The following is a 19780-nucleotide window of genomic DNA, read 5'->3' as shown; positions in this document are numbered from 1 at the left end:
TAGCATCGATTAAATCTCGCGAGATCTGTCGAATACCCACCTTCACATGCCCTCTAACAACTCTAGATGCATTACAGTATTGGGGGCTAGACAGGGAGAACCTTATTCCATCTTTAGGGAGCTGCCACCATCTCGTCTTCCTGAATAGGATATAAAACGTAAGCGAACCCACAAAAACGCCTAAAAACGGTGCAATATCCCTCCTGGCAGCAAGGGCCACAATCCATCGTGCCTCCATGGACCTAGGGCCACCAGAGATAAGACAGACCGGCGGGAGGCAGAGGAACCGTAAGCTTTTTTGAAAAGAAAACAAAAAGAAGGACAAGTCCATGTTGATAGTGATCATGGACAAAATTTACAACTCCATTTGAACCAACCACTCGTGGTGGGATTAGTCATCTGTGTGTTCTTGTGGTGTCTCTAGTTTGGATTTCCAATTTTTGTGCCATAGTATTTCAAGTTTGGAGAACGTATAAGGGAGTAGCTGTCAGGAACAGTCATGAACAAAGTGTATCGGGCTATCATAATTGTACCACTCTCTTCTCACAAAGGATCTTCCCTTGATATTATTCCCCTCGTTTGCCATGGTGCCCGGATACTTTTTGACCAAGAAGGTCAAGTCTTCTTCAAAGTCATTTACCATTCACGATGTGTCGACTTCTTCCTCAACACTTTCTTCAACCTTATATTGTTCCCTAGACGAGCGCAAAAACCACTTTCTTGGCCTTCAAAGCAAGCTTTGTGTTCTTGGCCGCTTGAGCACTTGGTCACCGAAAAATCATGGATGGAGAAGGATAGTACTACCTGAGCCGGAGTCAACTTGTTGTATCGAGGACAACGACGCCCGACGCCTCACTCGCGTTTGCAACAACATCAACGGCTATGGCATGATGCGACTATGGCACCCGGCGACGATCCAGCAGCAACACAACTTAGGAGAGGGCCGTAGCCATCACTGCACATCACGGGGAGAGTGAGCACAACATGACAGGTCGGGCGTCCAACAGGCGAGGGCAGGAGGAGCAGGACAGCGAGCCGCCGGGGTTGGGGACAAACGGAGAAGTGCAAGGAACGGACAAAGCTAGTTCTTGTGAATCGAAAATCGATTCAGTTCAACCAATTTGGACAGCTTTTATTCAATGGGTATTTGGGTAATCAGTTCAGCTGTATTTATGAAAAAGAGAAAAGTATACTTTTCGTCTCTCAACTCTTGGTGAAGTCTAGATTTGGTCCCTCAACTTTAAAACCGGACAACTTGCACCCTCAACTACCGAAACCGGATAAGGTTCATCCCTGGACTCGGTTTTGACCGGTTTTTGGTGTTGACTCACCCCGGTTTTGACCGGTGCTCATTCATATTCCTGTAATTTTTTTATATCCGTGAACTTTTTGAAATTCACATACACTTTTCAACTCCGCGTAGTTTTTTCAAGGTCGCGTATTTTTTTAAAAATAAACATACCTTTTTTCAAATCAGCGAACTATTCTGAAATTCGCGTACTTTTTTCAAATCCATGATTTTTTAACATTTACGTACTTTTTCCAAATCCCCGTATTTTCCCAAGTTTGTGTAACTTTATCAAATCCAAGTATTTTTCAAAGCCATGAATTGTTTCTGAAATTTGCATACTTATTTCAAATCCACATGCTTTCCAAAGTCTGCATTTTTTTCAAATCCGTGTTGCTTTTATAATCCATGAACTTTGTATGAAATTCACGTACTTCTTTCAAGTTGAAATAATTTTTGAAATCCACATATTTTTGCGCAAAAGAAGTCCATATCCACGTACTTTTTTCAAATTCGCATAAAATTTTCAAATTCATGAACTCTTTCAGAAAAAATGTACTCGAATATGAAAGGTGCATCAATTTTAAAAAATTAAATGAACTTAAAAAATAAATGAACTTTAAAAAATATGCATATTTGAAAAAGTACATGAACTTGGAAAAAAGTACGCCGATTTAAAAAAAGTACACACATTTTAAAATGGTTCACGTATTTAAAAAAAGTAACCGAATTTGAAAACAGTACGTAGACTTGGAAAAGGTAGGCAAATTTGAGTCGGAACGGTCAAAACAGGGGTGGGACAGCACCAAAACCGGTCAAAACCGTGACCAGGGATGAATCTTGTCTGGTTTGAGAAGTTAAGGGTGCAAGTTGTCCAGTTTGAAGTTGAGGGACCAAATCTAAACTCCGCCAAGAATTGAGGGATGAAAAGTATACTTTTCTCTATGAAAAATAGTGTAAATTGGTTACCACATGACACATGTGGTAAGCAATCCAAATTATTTATGAAAAAAAATAGTGTAACTGGTTAAAAGGGGCAAATCGTCAATTTCCCCAATGAAAAGAGGCCTGCCTCGTCGCGTCCATTATTAGAGGTGGGAAAAACAACGTGTCACATGCAGTTTGCAGCGCATCGTCCATTTGCACGGCGCTCCTGGACGGCCGGTGAGGAAGGCCCCGAAGCCCGGTTCCGAGGGAGACACCGCCAGCCTATTTTTTGCGTGGGAAAGGAACGGACGAGGTTCCCCCGCTCCAAGCACGGCCGCAGTATAAAACGAGGGGCCTCCCCTCCACCTTCGATCACCACCCTCCCGTCCATTTCCACCTCCAATTCTCTCCTGGTGGTCGCGGCTTCCTCCTCGCCTTCGATCTCCTTCGCCTCGTGCCCGGCGGCCGGTCGGGCGGTCGTCTGAATCCTTCCTACTCGCGCGGTCTAGCTCGATGGCCATGGCGAACAACCCCACGGTGCGTGCACGTTATACTGTATCGCTGGTTCGGGCGGTACATACAATTGACCTGTGGTTGACGTGGTTGGTTCCCCTGTCGTGTGTGTGGGCAAGAAATCCGGACACTACGCGCAGAACAAGGGCCGGTCGCTGCCCAAGTTCGGGGAGTGGGACGTGAAGAACCCGGCCACGGCCGACGGCTTCACCGTCATATTCCAGCGAGCCCGCGACGACAAGAAGACGACCGCTGGCCCCGGGAGGCCGGGCATCCCGCCGGCCTTCAGGAACGCCGACGGCGGCAACGGCACCATCAAAACCGGCAACGGCTACCCGTACGCCAGGGTGGCTACACCCAAACGGTCCAAGGTACGTGCGTGCGTTCTCTGCGCGCGCAACGGGCGTGCCTTGGTTTATCGCGTGCATTGACGCCACCAACTTTTTGTCCGCAGAAGAAGAGCTGGTTCTCCTGCACCAGTTGCCGATTCTGATGCCGTAGCTGCTTGCCGTCGTTGGTGAGAGAGATCCGATACTTCGCCGCGCCACGACCAGAAGCACGTACTCGGCGGGAGGCGACGGTGGAACTTTTGGCGATCGTGGTGCTTCTGACCCTGCTCGGTCGCCGCATCTCACGTGCAGAACATCATCCATGAGTGATGTCTCCCGTTGATCTGTATGAATAATTTGTGTCCAATAAAAGGGGGGAAGTGGCTAGTTATGTAAAACGACCTGTGACTTGTTACCCTATTGTTTTGCAAATGTTCATGCTAATCATGCCATAAACACGAACTGTTCGCTTCATCACCACAATCACAAGTTCGATTCATGTGGCCTGGCAGACATTTGATTTGAAAGCAATTATAAAAAAAAATCAATAGCTTGAACAGACACAGCGAGTAAAAAGCACTTAGAAAAACAAAAACGGTATCCAAAGTATTACATATTGTGCATACGAGAATAATAATCTGATGTCTGAATTCCAGTCAAAATTTTAGTACTACTAAAATAATAGCACCACCTAGAGGAATAATGAACAAGTATCAGAACCGGATATCACCAATAATCAGTTATTTACCGGACACGACACAGTACAACCCAGCACCGTGATTGCAGAAAGATAGATATGTCTACTTTATCAACATGCTGCGCCATATGCCCCCAACAGACCGAGTACGGTGACACCATAACAACAGACCTCCAAAAAAATTCTGAGGTAAGACAAGCTCGAGCAGCTCGACTAGACCATGTTCAATTCAAGCGACCACTTTTGCATCTTGGGCGCAAGGCAGGGCAATCTAATGCATATTGTACAGCAGAATATCAATACATCAGCCCCTGAGCTATTTAGACAAGAATGGTCTCGCCGGTTCCCCAAGCACCTGCACTGCACCTCCATGAAATCACAAGCCATCCCGGCATCGAGCACCATGGTGAACAGAACTGTGAATATACAGCTACCCCCGGATCCACTTTATTTCTCCTGACTTTCCTCCTTTTCCTGCTTCTGTTCACCCAGGGGAGATTCCACATTAGCGCTTCCATCAGCTGGTTCAGAATGGCCAGTTGAATTGACATCCGGCGAATGTGGTAATGTCTTTTCTACTGTGGTATCAGGAGCCAAGGATTCAACCAAATTCTCACTTCCTTGTTCTTCTCCTACTTGTCCTGTACCAGGCATAACGCCATCAGTGGCATCCATCACCTTCTCACTTCCAATCTCACTACATGGAACGGCAGTATTCTCTGATACCTCGCCAGGTTCAGCATCTTCCTCCGTCCATTCAACACACTCAGCTGGACTCTCTTTTACATCAGGAGTTGATGGTCTGATGTCATTTTCCAATTTATCAACAGGGCCATTTGACAGTACTGTTTGACCAGACCCTTCATTTAAGTCCCTGTCAGAGGTTGCTAAAAGTGAATCCGAGCCTTTTGTGTCATCTATAGGGTCACCAAGAACGACTTCATCCATATCATCATCATCCACATTTGGTGAAGGCGACTCCAAATTTGCTGAAAGGGAAGCTTCTGGGCCATCATTCAGTGCTTTATCCTCATCAAACGCAAACCAATTGGAGTTTGTAAACAGGGAGCCACTGCAAAGCATATTTTTCATCAGCCAGTTCATTTTGCCGACACCAAATGGAATGTACTTGCGAAAAGATATGGCCAATTTGCATGGACAAGAAAATACCTATCAGGATCGTCACCAAGACGAAGAGAGTTAATAACTACTTCAGCAGCTTCATCATCAAAATACACATCCTACAGCAGATAGTAACAACCAAAACAGACAATCACATTACATGTACCAGGAAATATAAATACTGTCATGCTATCAGATACTAGTATATAATAGTGCATGAACTTAAGCAAGCAAAATGTGATATTGTCATGTTATCAGATACTGTACATAATGGTACATGAACTTAAGCAAGCAAAGGTGAGCATACCTCGTCATCCCGCTCTTGTGATGCTTGAGCCTGCATACATACCCACAAAAGAGTTATTCATCAGATGAATCTGAACATAGCATGTACTGTGTAAAGCTCATAATCGATAGAATATCACTATACGCTGAAGATCTAATACATAAATTTAGCTTTACACGTTGTAGGAAATGTTAGAATTTGGAACAAACACAGGTCCATATACTACATTATTAAACAGCAATAAGTCTGCATATATACTATTCGAGTACTCCCTCCGTTCCTAAATACAAGTATTTTTAGAGATTCCAATATGGACCACATACAGAGCAAAATGAGTGAATCTACGGAAGCGGATTAGGAGCACTCGGGTGCTCCACCCCCCTATATTTCAAAAATAATTTAATAATTCAAAAAAAGCCAAAAAAATCTTGGATATATTTTTGAACCAAATATGACTAGGTATTGTACTCATATAAAATGTTTGGCCAAGGAATAATTCTCGTTGACTTCAGGACAAAAAAAAACAAATTTATGATGACAATATAGCATGAATAGTACTTGTATCTAGCATTTTTTGGGAAATCTTTGACCCCGGATACAATAAAAGTCATTTCCTATTTAAATCTTTTTATACAAGTGCAATACCTGGTCATGTTTGATTCTATAAACCGGGATTTTTTGACTTCTTTTGAATTACTAAATTATTTTTGAATATAGGGGGGCGTAGCACCCGAGAGCTCCTATGCATTTTCGGTGAATCTACACTCTAAAGTATGTCTATATACATCCGTATGTAGTTCATATTGAAATCTCTAAAAATACTTATATTGAGAAACGGAGGGAGTATTATCTAAAGAAGTACTCACAAAAACTGACCCATTATACAAATTAGATGAGTATGAAAGAACTAAAAAACACATGCCAAATCAAGGGATCAAATACGACTGTTCTATACTAAGTGATTAGCTATACTTGACAGAACTAGTGGTATATAAGAAGAAAATACTGACCTCATCAACATCTTCACTAGGGTAAATACCATATTTGAATGCCTGGCTCAGATTGCTAGCAAGTGCAGCCACATCATAGTCCCTATCTCGGAAGTCTTCATCGTCGCTGTCCCTACCTCGATCCTGCATTGACGTCGGCCGGCTGACCAAAGAAATATTTCAGCAGATGACTTTCCCCATATAATGCAGGACATTTAACAAAGCAAGTTAAGCACATACATGAAGTCTGGACACTGGAATAACACCCAAAAAACATACTCCCTCCGTTCCTAAATATTTGTCTTTCTAGACATTTCAAATGACTACTACATACGGATGTATGTAGACATATTTTAGAGTGTAGATTCACTCATTTTGCTCCGTATGTAGTCACTTGTTGAAATGCCTAGAAAGACAAGTATTTAGGAACGGAAGGAGTAGATGAAATGCATGCATATTTTCTTGCCCTTTTTGAAGTTCTTAAGGTCATATGGGCATGCAAGGCATGGGTGACCAGAATAGTGATTCCTCTATTTGAGGAAAACTCGGTCACCTTCAACTGATTATTATTAAAAGTGAAACATCATAGTATTTTTCTTTCGTGCAATTGTGTCGAAGCGAAAGTTTTGTTGAAGCAGTGTCATTCACACAAGCTTCGATGTGCAATTTGATCATAAAGAATAGTCATATGTCCATCTAAATAAAAAAGCAGAACAACAGGGCAGTAGGCAGTAGCTATGGAGCAAAAAATTATGACAACTGTTTGCAACCAAAATCAACAATTCAGGCAGCCCAATTGAGCAGAAACACAACATTACCGATAAAAGTTCCTCTGACAAGTGAGTGACTGACAAGTCAATAAATATGCATAATACACTTTTGGAGATCAGAGCAGCACTGATGCACTTAAACGCATCACATTCTTAAGACAAATCATACTGGTGTGTATCATTTTCATTTAACAGAGCAGCATTATGATTCATATAGAAGCCATGAAAAAAGGAGAACTCAACACAGAACGTACGATTCAATAAAAAATCACATGCAAATACAGAGCTACAGAAGATGGTTACATAAAACAGAAGTCAGGTGTCACTTACCCACAAGCCCATTGGTAAACATTTTCTACCGTGTTACGCTTTGTTAGGATACTAGCATGCCACTCAGTCCAACCAGAATTTTGCTGCAATCCAATTAAGTGTAACAAAGTTCAATGTAATGGGCTCAACCAAAGCTCAGTGCAGGCCATATAATAGCGGCAAGGTAAATACACAAAGAAATTTTGGCAAGATATGGCAAGATGTCATTGCATGTCTACTATAGTGCCCATCACACAAGGGATCCATTACTAGCAAGGGAAATAGTAGCAAAATTTCCATCCACAATTAAATTTAAACCTGCAAATGTGACTGTATTGTGCTGTTGCTGTTGGCCAGCTGAATGAGCTTGTTGGCTATGCGTGTAATATGACCAACAAATCCAACCCTTGGTGGAGTTCTTCCCTCTGAAGATAGGGTACGCTGCAAGGAGAGTAATAAATGAGTATTTCAGCAGGAAAAGTAATAGAACCATCAACTGGTTCAGAGTAAGAAATCAACAGTGACGTACTATTTTGTACCTTAGTTAAATCTATTGACAGAGCAGAGTTCTTCTCAGCTTCTAAAATTCTTGTAACAAGTTCACATTCATCAAGAACATGCGCAATCAGATGATCCTGTTTACTCTCTAAACAGGAAACGATGATGTTCTCCACATGATGGTGCAAAAAATTGTTGAAAGGGTACCTGATGGTGAATTCTTTGTCAGCTCTTTAACAAGATTATGTGAAGCAGATTGCAGTGTGTAACTTACTCAAAGAATAGATTTATAACATGCTTGATTGCTCCTAGGTCGATCAAACGCATTTCAGCAACTTCACTACCAATAGACAGTAGGACAGAGATGAACTCAACAATCTGAAAAGGGAAAATAACCACCATCAATAATAACATGGAAAGCATAGCAATTACCTTGCGGAGTAAAGAAACATATAAGTAGTCATATGACTAATAATAGCTCAAATGTCTACAAAGCAGTGCTCGTTTTATGACTAGTTCAAAGCAGTACATCTAAACAAATTAAGCAGCACATACCTTCAAGCGATGCTTTCCAAGAGGAGGCTGTAAGCTGCCATATGTTGTCGGCAGAATATTTTCAGCTGATGAAACATCAAGCAGCTTCAACAAATCACCTGAAAGTGATGGACAGGAATTTGGAAACTTTAAGGATATTATTCTTTGAACATTAGTTTTTTAACAACTACTCCCTCCGATCCAAAATAAGTGTCACACTTTTGAACTAAGGTTGAACTAATCTTAGGTCAAAACTGCGACACTTATTTTGGATCAGAAGGAGTAATGAATATAGGCAGCGTCCGCACTTCATATTTAGTACTTAACAGAACCAAGTGTAGAAAGAATGGGCACAAATAATTGTGTGGGATTTAAAACTGAAAGATAACTAACAAAGTATTCATGTTATTTCTGAGATGTATATAAAACATGTTCTCTAAAGAGAAATATAATATATATCTGTGCTACTATAAAAGGTACAACTTCGGTAGAATCCAAATGATCTCAACCATACAATACAATCATATCTAATAGCTCATGAATTAAATTTGACCTTTGCAAATTATCTCATAATGAGGGCTAAGAGTTAATCTTCACTTGAGAAGAAATTAATCCTTTAATCATTTTTTCTCTCAACAAATTGCCCAGGTCAATAACTAACAAAGACATTGCGCTTTCGTGGATACTTAGATTGTCCGTGTTCTTGATATTTGTAAAACATGCATTGCACATGCCAAATTACTAGTCCTTCAATTTTATTTTTCCACATTATATTAGTCCTTCATTATGTGTATCATTTGCTATTTGTATTTCAGTATGGATTATGAAAGATACATAATATAAAACTAGCAGCAGATCATGAACATTTAAGCACTGTAGCTGGTGTCTCTCCATGTGAAAAGATATAAAAACTTAATAGCTAAAGCAACCACTAACCAAGGCTATCCAGCATGCCGTTAACTGTTTCTGGACTTGCAGTGACCAATGTTCCATGACTTAACTGACTACGGAAAGCTTGGTAGGACGCAGATACAAGTCTCTTAGGATCTAACAAAGATATGCACACTGACAGTGAGTGGACCAGCACTGATTTAGGTCTTGAATCTTCAAAAGCATGATGAAACAATCTCCCCACAAAACTGCAAATGCGAAGTAAAAAAGAAAAGAATACACAGAGGTGTGCTCAATACCAAAATGAAACTATAAAAATCCCAAGACAAGATAGCATGTTTAGCACTACAATGTAAGAGAGCACAAATATTAAGCACCTAGGACTGGAAATTTTTGTAGCAAGTGCTGGAGGGGCATATCTAGTCACTGCACATAGGATTTCAGCAGCATTTGCATGAACCTCAGCAGAATCCTGCAATGGAAATTAAAAGGAGTCAAGTTGACAATAAAAGCATGAACCGCAAATCCCCTAGAAACAATGAGAGGAATTTCAACAGTGGAGAATGACCGCTATTCATACATAACTTGTGAAAACATATAGCCACCTTAAAACTTGACATGGTGTAGCTATAGAATGGTGAAACATACATGGGCATAGCCCGCTTGTTTGACCTTACATTGGTATGGGTGCAGAGCAAGAACTATACAACAACTACCGTGCAGATGTAAACCAGAAACTGGACAGAATATGCTAACATCTGAAGGTGATTATTTATTTCAAAAGAAGAGTTAACAGTCATTAAAGTTCAGACTGGAGAGCTGTAGCCAATCCAAAGTAACGGATAAGCATAGATAAACCCAAGTCAAATCAATCCTTAGGCATCAGATATACATAACATATGTTAGTGATACATTGAATTTTGAGCAAGTTTCTGCTAGAAAAGATTATTCAATTTTCAGCTAACTCACAAATGGTGCTTTTGGAGAACAATGGCACTTTGGCTAATCAAATTATATGCAGAAGGCTAGCCTTTCAGGGCACATCATTTCTTAAGGAGTAGCATGGTGCAGACAAACATCAGCAGGGACAATTTTGAAATAGTTTGAAAATCCAATAAACAGTACAGGTGAACAATTGACATGGTTGGATGCTAAAGTAATCTTTAGTTCTTACGGATGAGCTGAACTTGTCAACAATCATCTCAAGGACTTGTATGTCATCTAACCATTGCATTGAATCCGCATAACTTGAATACATAGTTTCATCAGCGCCGATTAAGCGAATCAACACCTGCAATACGGACCAACAAACTATCAAATTTTCTGGGAGGATTTAATTAATCTTACTCAAAATACAAAGTATACTGAGTGTATCACTGGCATGTAGGCCCAGGGGATGCTTTTTCAGTGTTGGAACCACTGATAGATGGGGCAAATATGATTGTAGTAAACTAACCTCCATGATAGAAGTAATCCCAATAAGATCAACAAGTTGACTAACTATTTCAGGATGGCTCTGCAGGAGAAAAACAACAGCACACAAAATTTTAAATGCTAGAATGAAATGCACATAAAGAGAAAACAAATTATATGGATACTCCTCCACAAATATAAATAAAATACACACGTAAAACGGAGATGCCAGAAATGGCTTTACAGATGTTTAAGCCTCGAATAGCTGTAAAACTAAGATGGGCGTACAAATATACTTACCGTTTCCAGTAATTGACTAGTGTTTGGCTCTATTACTACATGCTAAGTCACTGATTCTGGTATAAGCTGGCTACTCTAGAGAAGCTGCTGCAGCATCAGCATAAACTCCCACATAATTCAATTGTATGCTAAACATACAACAACCACTATTCAAAATGATACGTACTAATGCATAATTAAGGTACACAAATGGCTGACATGGGTGATAACTTATGGACGAACAAAAGAACAGATGACACTATACAAACCTTCACATAATTCATAAGTGGGAGTGTCTTCCGCATCATCAAGCAAATAACAACCTGCAAAGCAGTACAGTGATGTCCACTTAAAATGTCAGGATAAAAGTGAGGGCATTGCCATTTAATCAGCGAGAGAGAGAGACCAAAATTGCCCAGCAGTCTAGTCAATGATTGCATATAAATACCTTGCCAAAGTAGCCAGCCAATAAAGTCCCATGAGGATGGTCAGGTTTCAGGAAGGAGAAAAGTAAATTCATAAGCTGCACAGATAGCACAACTAATCAGTTGCAGAAGAAAGGAATTACACCATGCTAAGAGAACATTTTTGCATCAAGACGAATGGAAAGCTAAATGCAAGACATACATCTTCATCCTCCACTAATGTCTTCAAGATGACATCCACTTCACATATGAATATTTCACAAGCTATAAAAGGAAATCTGCAAACCAGGCACTAATCATAGTGAGCGAAGTTCATGTTAGGACAAAGGATGAGATGGTGTTATAAATTAGCCTTGCTATACCTAAATATCCTCTTCTTTTCAGCATCTTCAGGTGTCTCCTCCACAATGTAGCGGAGCAGTAACTCGACTTGAACTTTGTCTCGCAAACTACAACATCCAGAATGAACAGATAGTATATTGTAAATAATCGTACAGTGCTCTCATAGTTATAGTATCTTAAATACATATTAACATTATTTCCTGCTAAAGATACATGGCTTTTCATCTTCTGGATCATAAACATTGACCAGTCCAGGTAACAAAACAGTGAACAGTGAGTTAAAAGGGTGAAACTCCATTTGGTTGATTAAATAAGATTTAGAGATAATCATATAAGCAGTCGACTTCAAGTCAAAGCTCAAGTAGTAACTTTAGGCCAAATTTAACACAGATATTAGTATTTGAGCACAGAAACATGCATAGCAATCATACTAAGTACCTATATATAGATAATCATACATAAGCAAAAACTTAAAACAATGTCAGCAAATGAAGAGATTCAAATAAAATATAAATGTTAAAATACAGCTCGGAAAACGAAAAAACAACACAAAGAAACAGTGTTAAGAGAAACCGTACAAATTAATTAGGCGGGTGTTCAGTGCTTTGCACTCCTGGATTATTTCATCCTCGTCAAGAAGGTCTTCCAACTTAAAATTTTCCTTGTCTAAAATAGTATCCACCTGAAAGAATTAGAAAAATGTCCATTAAATAAAAACTCCAAATTGTTCCCTACACAAGATATAACCAAAAGTGCAAGCACTCACCGGTGATGCGGCAGAAAGTCCAGGTACATGCCAAAACATCTTGTACAATAACAAATTATGTCGGAATCCAGCTCCCTCACAGTCTCACAAACCAAGCAGATTTAATGCTCAGATGTCCACTTTGTAAGCTGATTCATGTCCAGTTCAGAATAGACCCTGAAATAGTTGATTGTGAAATGAGACGGAGTAATAAGTTCAATACTTCAATTGATGACGACGAGTCAGCTTCGGTAGTAATCATGCATATCCTTCACACACTACAATCGACCCATTGTCTGTATTTTGGTATTTATACCTCAAGATATTTCGATAGACACTAAATGGGAAAAACCTAAAATCAGAACATGGACCAAAGAGGCCAAACAGACCCCCTGCAAGCACAGCCACAAATACCAGCAAAACTGAAAACCCTTAAGAAGTGAAGAGCAGAAAGTTCCCCCAAAATGGTAACCGCGTTGTATTAACCAGCACCTCCTACTCACAAACACCCAACTCACAGCAAAAATGCATTCCCCAAATGCCCAGACTCCAAATCCTCACACAAGTGCGCCTAGAGCCACAGCCAACCCACCATGGTCTCCTCGAAGCAGAAAGGGCGAAGGCAACAAACTACGGAACCTGGGACTGATCGCATCAACTTGGTAAGCGAAGCACAAAAGCGCATCAATCAACTCAGCTAAAACAGATACCATGCCCCCAAACTCCCCACTCCGCATCTCCGAACTCCAAAGCTGGGCCGCTTAAAAAAGGCAGGGGAATCCTACGAGCATCCAGCACCGCAAGCACCAATCCCCGAAAGCGAAACCGCTAAAGCGAACAACAACGCCACAGCCGCCCCCACCCACTCAACTCGGACACGCAATAAAGTAAGCGCACAAACGCAAACCGCTGTCATCCCCCAACTAGCTTCCAGTTACGCAAACCAAACCCGCTGTCATCCCCCATCTCCGACGCATCGAATCGAAGCCCGCGGCCAAACACATCACAAGCACCGCCCGGCGCGACACGAAACTGGGTAGATACAGACTACAGAGCCAGCAGCGGCCGGGAGCTCAACAGGAGGGGGGAGGAGCGGAGTTTCTCACCGGACGCCAGCGGAGGCGCAGCGGAGAGGTCCAGCTGGTGGTCGTCGTGGCGGCGGCGGCGGCTGACGAGAGGGGGAAACCAGCAGCAGCGGGTGGGCAGCCCTCTCACGCGATCACGGGGCCCTTCTGGAGAGCTGGCGCCGTGGAGCTGGATCCGGGGGCGCCTGGGGCGGGGAAACCCTCGATCGAATTCGCCAATCGCGGGATGAGGAGCGGGGGGAGGAGGGGACGGGGTGTGTGGGTGTGGGGAGGCTAGACGAGACGGGGGGGCGAGGGTTCGATCGCGAGAGAGACTTTGGAGAGAATAATCTACTCGGCTATTGCCGCTGCTTGCTGGGCTTCGTCTGTCTCGATGCGGCATGGGGCGCAGGGCTGGGGAGTCTCCGCCCAGGTGTGCGGGTATATGCGGCCGTCTCCCTGCCGCGCGGGCCCGGTGCGGCGCGGGTCCCGCGCGCCAGTGAGCTGGTGCTAGATTCCTCGGTGCCGCCGGAGGTTTTGCGCCAGCGGGGATGGTGCGTTACAGTCACTCATTGCCGCACGTACCTCGGTCCTTTAAAACGCTACGCGCTCTCTGCCGTGCGGGGCCGCGCTCTTTGCGGGACCCACGTGCCGGCGTGATTGGGATGGGTGGGCTGGGTGCGTTTTGGAGAGCCATGACGTGGCGAGTGGGGCTTTTTTTTTTTGAGACAAGGCGAGTGGGGCTGGGAGTGGGCGGAGAGCTCGGACCGGCGCGGGCGTCCGGCCAGAGCAAAAAGGCTGTAGTCCTCGTCACCCGTGAAAAATCATAAAACTGGTCCTTTGGCCGAAGTTCAGCACAAAATGGCTCTCTTTTGAAAATATTTCACAAAATGGCCCTACACGCATGACGCCCGCATCCGGGGCGCCATGCTAGACAGCATAACGCCTCGGTCAAGGGCGCCATACTGGTCAGCGCTGACTGCCACGTCGGCCTGGCCTTGGGCCCATGACGCCTTGGCCCAGGGCGCCATGGGCTGTACCACGACGCTCCGGCCCGGGGCGCCATACCCCTTCACTACATCGCCGCCTGAGCCTCCTCTCTGTTCGCTCTGTCTTTCCTCTCTGTTCTTTCCCACTCCATGGCGCCCCTCAAATCGCCCCTCCCTCTCCCCATTCTAGAGCTGCGGATCTGAGCCGGAGATTGGTGGATCTGGTTGCCCTTCGAATTCTGAAGGTATTCTCCTCCCTTTCCCCTCTTTCTATTGGTTGAAATCTCTTCATTTGATTGATTTGGGTGAAACCCTAGTTCATCTTTTTGTTGAAATGTATAGTGGATTTTGGTGTGATAATGTAGGGATTAGTGTGATTTAGGATATGTATGGCTTACAATATGTATGATATAGGATTATTATGAAAATGCTATGAATTTGGTTAGGATATGTACGCACATATATATGGTGTATGAAAGAATTAGTGCAAATATATGGTGTATTATGTTGTAGAAAATTATATGCACATATATGGTGTATGGAAGAAGAATTAATGTAGAAATGTTGCACATGTATGTATGTTTTTGCACTACTGCGGATATTTGCAAATGACAAAGGGGCTTACCATATACATTTGTAATTTGCAGGATGGCTTCTCTTATCCATCCATCATATGATCAATTGCATCGTGGACGGTTCATGGCAGATGAAGGAAGGGTTTTTGATCAGCTTCACCTGAGGTCCGGTTCGGTTCATGACAAGATGAAGTATGACGAGCGATACACGGAGTATATCCGGAAGACCGGGCTTCTCCCTTTCATCTCACTCGTGTCTCGTTCGATGCCGAAGATGAACCCTTATGCGATCACGGCACTCGTTGACCGATGGCGCCCTGAGACACATACTTTTCACTTCTATGCTGGGGAGATGACTGTCACTTTGCAGGATGTTTCTCTGATCACTGCACTTCCCATCAAAGGAGAGCCTATTTGTTTTAGTACAAATTCAGATGGATGGCGTGAGATTATGGTTGGACTCATAGGGAGGGAGCCAGGGGTACAAGGGAAGTCCGCCGGTGCAAGTTATCATTGGATTGTTGAACACTTTGGGGAATGCCCGGCTGATGCGGACGATGAAACAGTGCAGCAGTATACCAGGGCATACTTGTGGTATGTAGTCAGCCGGACTCTTTTCTCTGACGGCACTGGCGTGAACGCTTCCTTTATGTGGCTTAAGCTATTTGCTGGGTGGGAGCATGGACTCAGTTGGGGTACGGCGGCGTTGGCTTATTTGTATCGTCAGGTAAGTAGTTTTGCTAATAATATTGTGTTCACCATGTAGAAATTTTCTCTAGTTTGTAGTGACATATTTCTTGTTTGTGTGTAGCTGGACAAGGCATGCCGTAGGGGGGCGAATCCAAGAAACATCGTAGAGTCAAAGGAAGCCAACATCGGTGGTCCGATGCTTCTATTATCGATCTGGAGTTGGGAGCACTTGCCAGTGGGGCGGCCGACAGCAAAGGGTTACGACTGGTGGGATGATCATCATGACCCGGACCGTATGCCTACATGGGCGTATAAGTGGGACAAGGTTGAAGGTTTTGTTGGCAGTTCAAAGACCATGTATTTGCACTACTGCAACGAGCTTGACATCATGACCCCGGAGCAGGTATCTTAGTAGCCTCTTGCTTTGTCTCTTCGGTTTGTTCGGTTTTCCAAAATTCATACTAACAATGTTCTCTTTGTTTATAGGTTACCTGGGAACCATACGGAACGAAGGGCAATATTGGTAGGGAGCTGGTTTTATTACTTTCAGACTTAACCCAAAGTGTCTACAGGAAGCACACTTATGGCGGATGCGTTGCTCGTTGATTTGTTATTATGCTGTTGAGTTTTATCAGCCACAACGAGTTATGACACAATTTGGCTTATTTCAAGAGACCCCGCCGAAGTACAAGGACACTTTGCTACATTTGCATAGGTAAGTGCTTAGCGGCGACTAATGCTTTCTCCATTGTTTTCAAAATACTAACAAAAATGCAATTGTCAAATGCTATGCAGTCTTGACAAGATGAAGCAGAAGAGTATAAAAAAATGGGATTGAGAGTATGACATGTATATTCAGGAGTTCAAGCACAAGCTCAATAAGATTGAGCTTTCATTGCGTCAACCGACTTCTAAGCCTCCCCCACGGCCTTTTGATACAGAAGCATTCAATAATTATCTTGTATGGTTTCGTTCCGTTGCCCGTACTCAACTTAACGCACCCGCATTTCAGCCAGGGGACATATTACATGAACCCAATCCAGGTTTTGATCGTATGGCCAATATGGAGTACAACACGCTTATTAGAGATGGAAGACGATATGAATCGGCGCCAACTATCCGCTTTGTGGTACGTTACCATTATATCTATATGCTTGCCTACATTGTGCCAAAATGATTTGTCCTATTGTGTCCAACAGCAAAACGAGCTCTCGAAGCATGTGAACGACGCCGGTGAGGCACTCAAGTACCCTCCTGGTGAAGAGTCGTACAATAAGCTTAAAGCTTTTGTTGAGGTTGAAGGGAAGGATAAATCACCGATTTGGAGTTCCGATCCACGAAATTTTGTGGGCATTAGGTAGGGGATTGAGTGGGGCGGCCGGGGTGGAGAAGGGGGAAAGTGAGGGTGTGTGGAGGGGAAAACAGGGGAGACTCTGTTTTGTTCACGCAAGGGGCATGGCGCCCTGAGCAGGGGCGTCATGGACATAAGCACGACGCCCTGTCTTGGGGCGCCATGGTGGCATGCCCTGCCAACGTGGCAAGTCAGCGCTGACAAGTATGGCGCCCTTGACCGAGGTGTTATGCTGTCTAGCATGATGCCCCAGGTGCGGGCGTCATGCGTGTAGGGCCATTTTGTGAAATATTTTCAAAAGATGGCCATTTCGTGCTGAACTTCGGCCAAAAGGCCAGTTTTGTGATTTTTCACTCGTCACCCACTGGCGGTGGGTCCACGCGGCTGTGGCGGCCCACATGTCCGTGAGCCGTCGCGGGGTCGCACTGGCGGGCCCGCTACAGTCACCCGTCTGGTGTACCCGCACAGATGCGCAGCTGACCCCGGGGTCAAGCGGATCCGGCTTGCCTGCTCCCTCCCCATGCTCTGATCCATGTTCCCACTTTATCCTACGGTTGTCTTTTTCTTTTTCTTTCTAATCTAATCATCTCCCCTCCTGATTTTAAGAGGATGGGGTCGGGTCTTATTTTGTTTCAATCAAATCAAGCCACCTACGCGAAAGTACGGATGGGCACACGCCGGGGGAGCAAGCAAGTCTGGTCCAGGCCAAGCCTTCAAGGCTGCAATAGACGATAATTTCTCCAGCCGCTGTCGCGTTGGGCCCGCGGGTGATTCAAAGCCCAGCTGGCGGTCGCACGTGCAGTTTGTACCGTCGTGTTCGAGTGTTCGTGTATCTGGGAACAGCCGTCGGTGGGGCAACGGGTGGTTTTGGTGATTGTGTCATTCTGTGCACACTGCTTGATTTGATACATGAAACACAAGAATAGAGCAAGAGTTGGGGGAGGGCTGTTCAGAGTCTGAGCACAAAAAAGCTTCAACAAAACCAGTGCACCTCGAAAGGGTAATAGCTGTAGCTGTACGCTCTTGTTAATTCAAATGGGCCTTTCTCCATGTCAAAGTCGATATATGTTTATGGGCAAGACTAGTCCATGTGTACAAGATGTTGAAGTTCCTAATTTGGTCGATGTCTCGGTCATCCTGCCCTGTTGTTTAAACAAAGTAGTTATCGCTTGATTGCTCTATGCCAAGTGTGACGTCTGCACCCCTAGTAGACGTGTAAATTTCCACAAATTCAAGTGTCCATACACCTTTCTTTCACATATGGTTTCAAAATACATTCTGGGTTTTGTTCCATGACAGTCCTTCATGTGAAACCAAGAGTTGCATTAAACTCAAATATAATATTAGGTTTAAAACCTAAGCGTAGTAATACTACTATAAAAAGGTATGTGCACTTTATTGCGACTATATTCAATTTTTTTATGAACTAGCTAGTCGCTAGTGGTGGAACCTGCTATATAGCTTTGTGGGATCATCCAAAAAACATTTGGACAGTATGTTCTTTTTTGTTAATTTTTTTTGCAAGAGAGTGAAAGCTATGTGTTAAAAAGAGATATAGTATTACCAAACAAACACTAGAAACAACACCAATTGCATATCGAACTTCATTGGAATCCTCTGCCTTTCAGACCTCCATGCAACAACGGCGTGTCCATGGTTGTCGCATATGGAATTACATCGTTGCTGAAACAGCAAAGTCCTTCCCACACGTGTAGTCAAGCAGTTGCGCTATCAATCAAAACCCTAAAACTATTATTTACAGCGCGGAATTGCAGATCCATGGCTCCCACACCCCTCTTGTTGGTGGATGGGGAGGGAACCTAATGTTTGCCCTATAGTGAGATGAGGGAGCTTATTTGCCTTTTTTTCGCGCCTCTCAGTAGGCTATAGTATGGAAAGAAACAATTGCCACAAGCATCCCTACCTCCAATGATATAGCGCATGCAGATCAAATGCTCCGAACTGGTTGCCTAGAATCCTTTGTGATTTTGTTTGCTCGGGAAATGTTACTCAATATTCTTGACTAGTAAACTAGGAGTCTGTCCATTAACTTATTTATCTCAACATGCAGGCATGCCACATCGCCATACAATTATGGATTGGATAAGGTTCACCTCAACATGCAACCATGCATTTGAAAAGATGCACCACCACATGTAATCATGCATGGAAAAACTATTATTCATTCTATTATTATAATTATATTAAATAAATATTTTACAACTATACATAATCAAATATAATAAATCATATGTATTTTTAAGCTGGTTCATATGTTGTTGTTCTAAATTTTTATATTCCACACAATCAAAACACATTAAAATGTATTGCAAACGGTTCTCGTAGCAACGTGCAGCGTACCATCTAATTTGTATTACATTACACACCACACCCTCAAAAGATGGTGTTGATCCTACCGAACCAACTGAGAGAAAAATCCGACCACTCTCATGTGAGAAACAAAGGGTTTTACTTATTTTGTATGCAGGCTCGTATGTGTCCGCGTCTCTCCCTGGGCCCATCCCCCACACGGCTCTAAATCTCATGCCCTTAGGCTAGTCATAGTGTGAGTAACTTAGCTAGTAACATAGCACACTTGAGGAAATTTTTGCTTATGTGGCAAGTAATTAATAAGAGGTGGTAACATAATATGTTACTGTAACATAGCGTTTTTCAATACAAAATGAGTCTACAAGCTAATAAATGAAGCCATGTAAGATACTACTATTATGTTACTTTACATTGTGAAGGTAG

General features: G+C 43.1%; 2 protein-coding genes and 1 long non-coding RNA gene across 3 annotated transcripts; 2 read left to right on the top strand and 1 right to left on the bottom strand.

The window, feature by feature from the left end:
* Nucleotides 1-2596: 2596 nt before the first annotated feature.
* Nucleotides 2597-3633, top strand: LOC123190463 (protein NOI4). Its single transcript, XM_044603108.1, has 3 exons — nt 2597-2752; nt 2848-3099; nt 3183-3633. The coding sequence occupies exons 1-3, from the start codon at nt 2729-2731 to the stop codon at nt 3219-3221; spliced, it is 315 nt and encodes a 104-aa protein (XP_044459043.1). The 5' UTR covers nt 2597-2728; the 3' UTR covers nt 3222-3633.
* Nucleotides 3623-13769, bottom strand: LOC123190461 (serine/threonine-protein phosphatase 6 regulatory subunit 3). Its single transcript, XM_044603106.1, has 20 exons — nt 13464-13769; nt 12379-12534; nt 12191-12294; nt 11633-11719; nt 11473-11548; nt 11294-11368; nt 11115-11168; nt 10610-10669; nt 10328-10444; nt 9531-9625; nt 9199-9401; nt 8284-8381; nt 8003-8106; nt 7770-7935; nt 7549-7671; nt 7252-7334; nt 6173-6314; nt 5184-5213; nt 4925-4995; nt 3623-4826 (listed from the first exon to the last, which is right to left on the bottom strand). Exons 2-20 carry the CDS (start codon nt 12415-12417, stop codon nt 4202-4204), a joined length of 2352 nt encoding a protein of 783 aa, XP_044459041.1. The 5' UTR covers nt 12418-12534; nt 13464-13769; the 3' UTR covers nt 3623-4201.
* A 2096-nt stretch (nt 13770-15865) lies between these two features.
* LOC123186112 (uncharacterized) lies at nt 15866-19351 on the top strand. The gene is made up of 4 exons (XR_006493557.1): nt 15866-16078; nt 16162-16390; nt 16471-16804; nt 19098-19351. It is a non-coding gene; the product is annotated as an uncharacterized lncRNA (long non-coding RNA).
* The last annotated feature ends 429 nt before the right edge of the window (nt 19352-19780 follow it).

Source organism: Triticum aestivum, chromosome 2A (genome assembly GCF_018294505.1).
Source record: "Triticum aestivum cultivar Chinese Spring chromosome 2A, IWGSC CS RefSeq v2.1, whole genome shotgun sequence".
Lineage (NCBI taxonomy): Eukaryota > Viridiplantae > Streptophyta > Magnoliopsida > Poales > Poaceae > Triticum > Triticum aestivum.
Note: the sequence above shows the minus strand (reverse complement) of the source record. Positions and strands in the feature narration are given on the sequence as shown.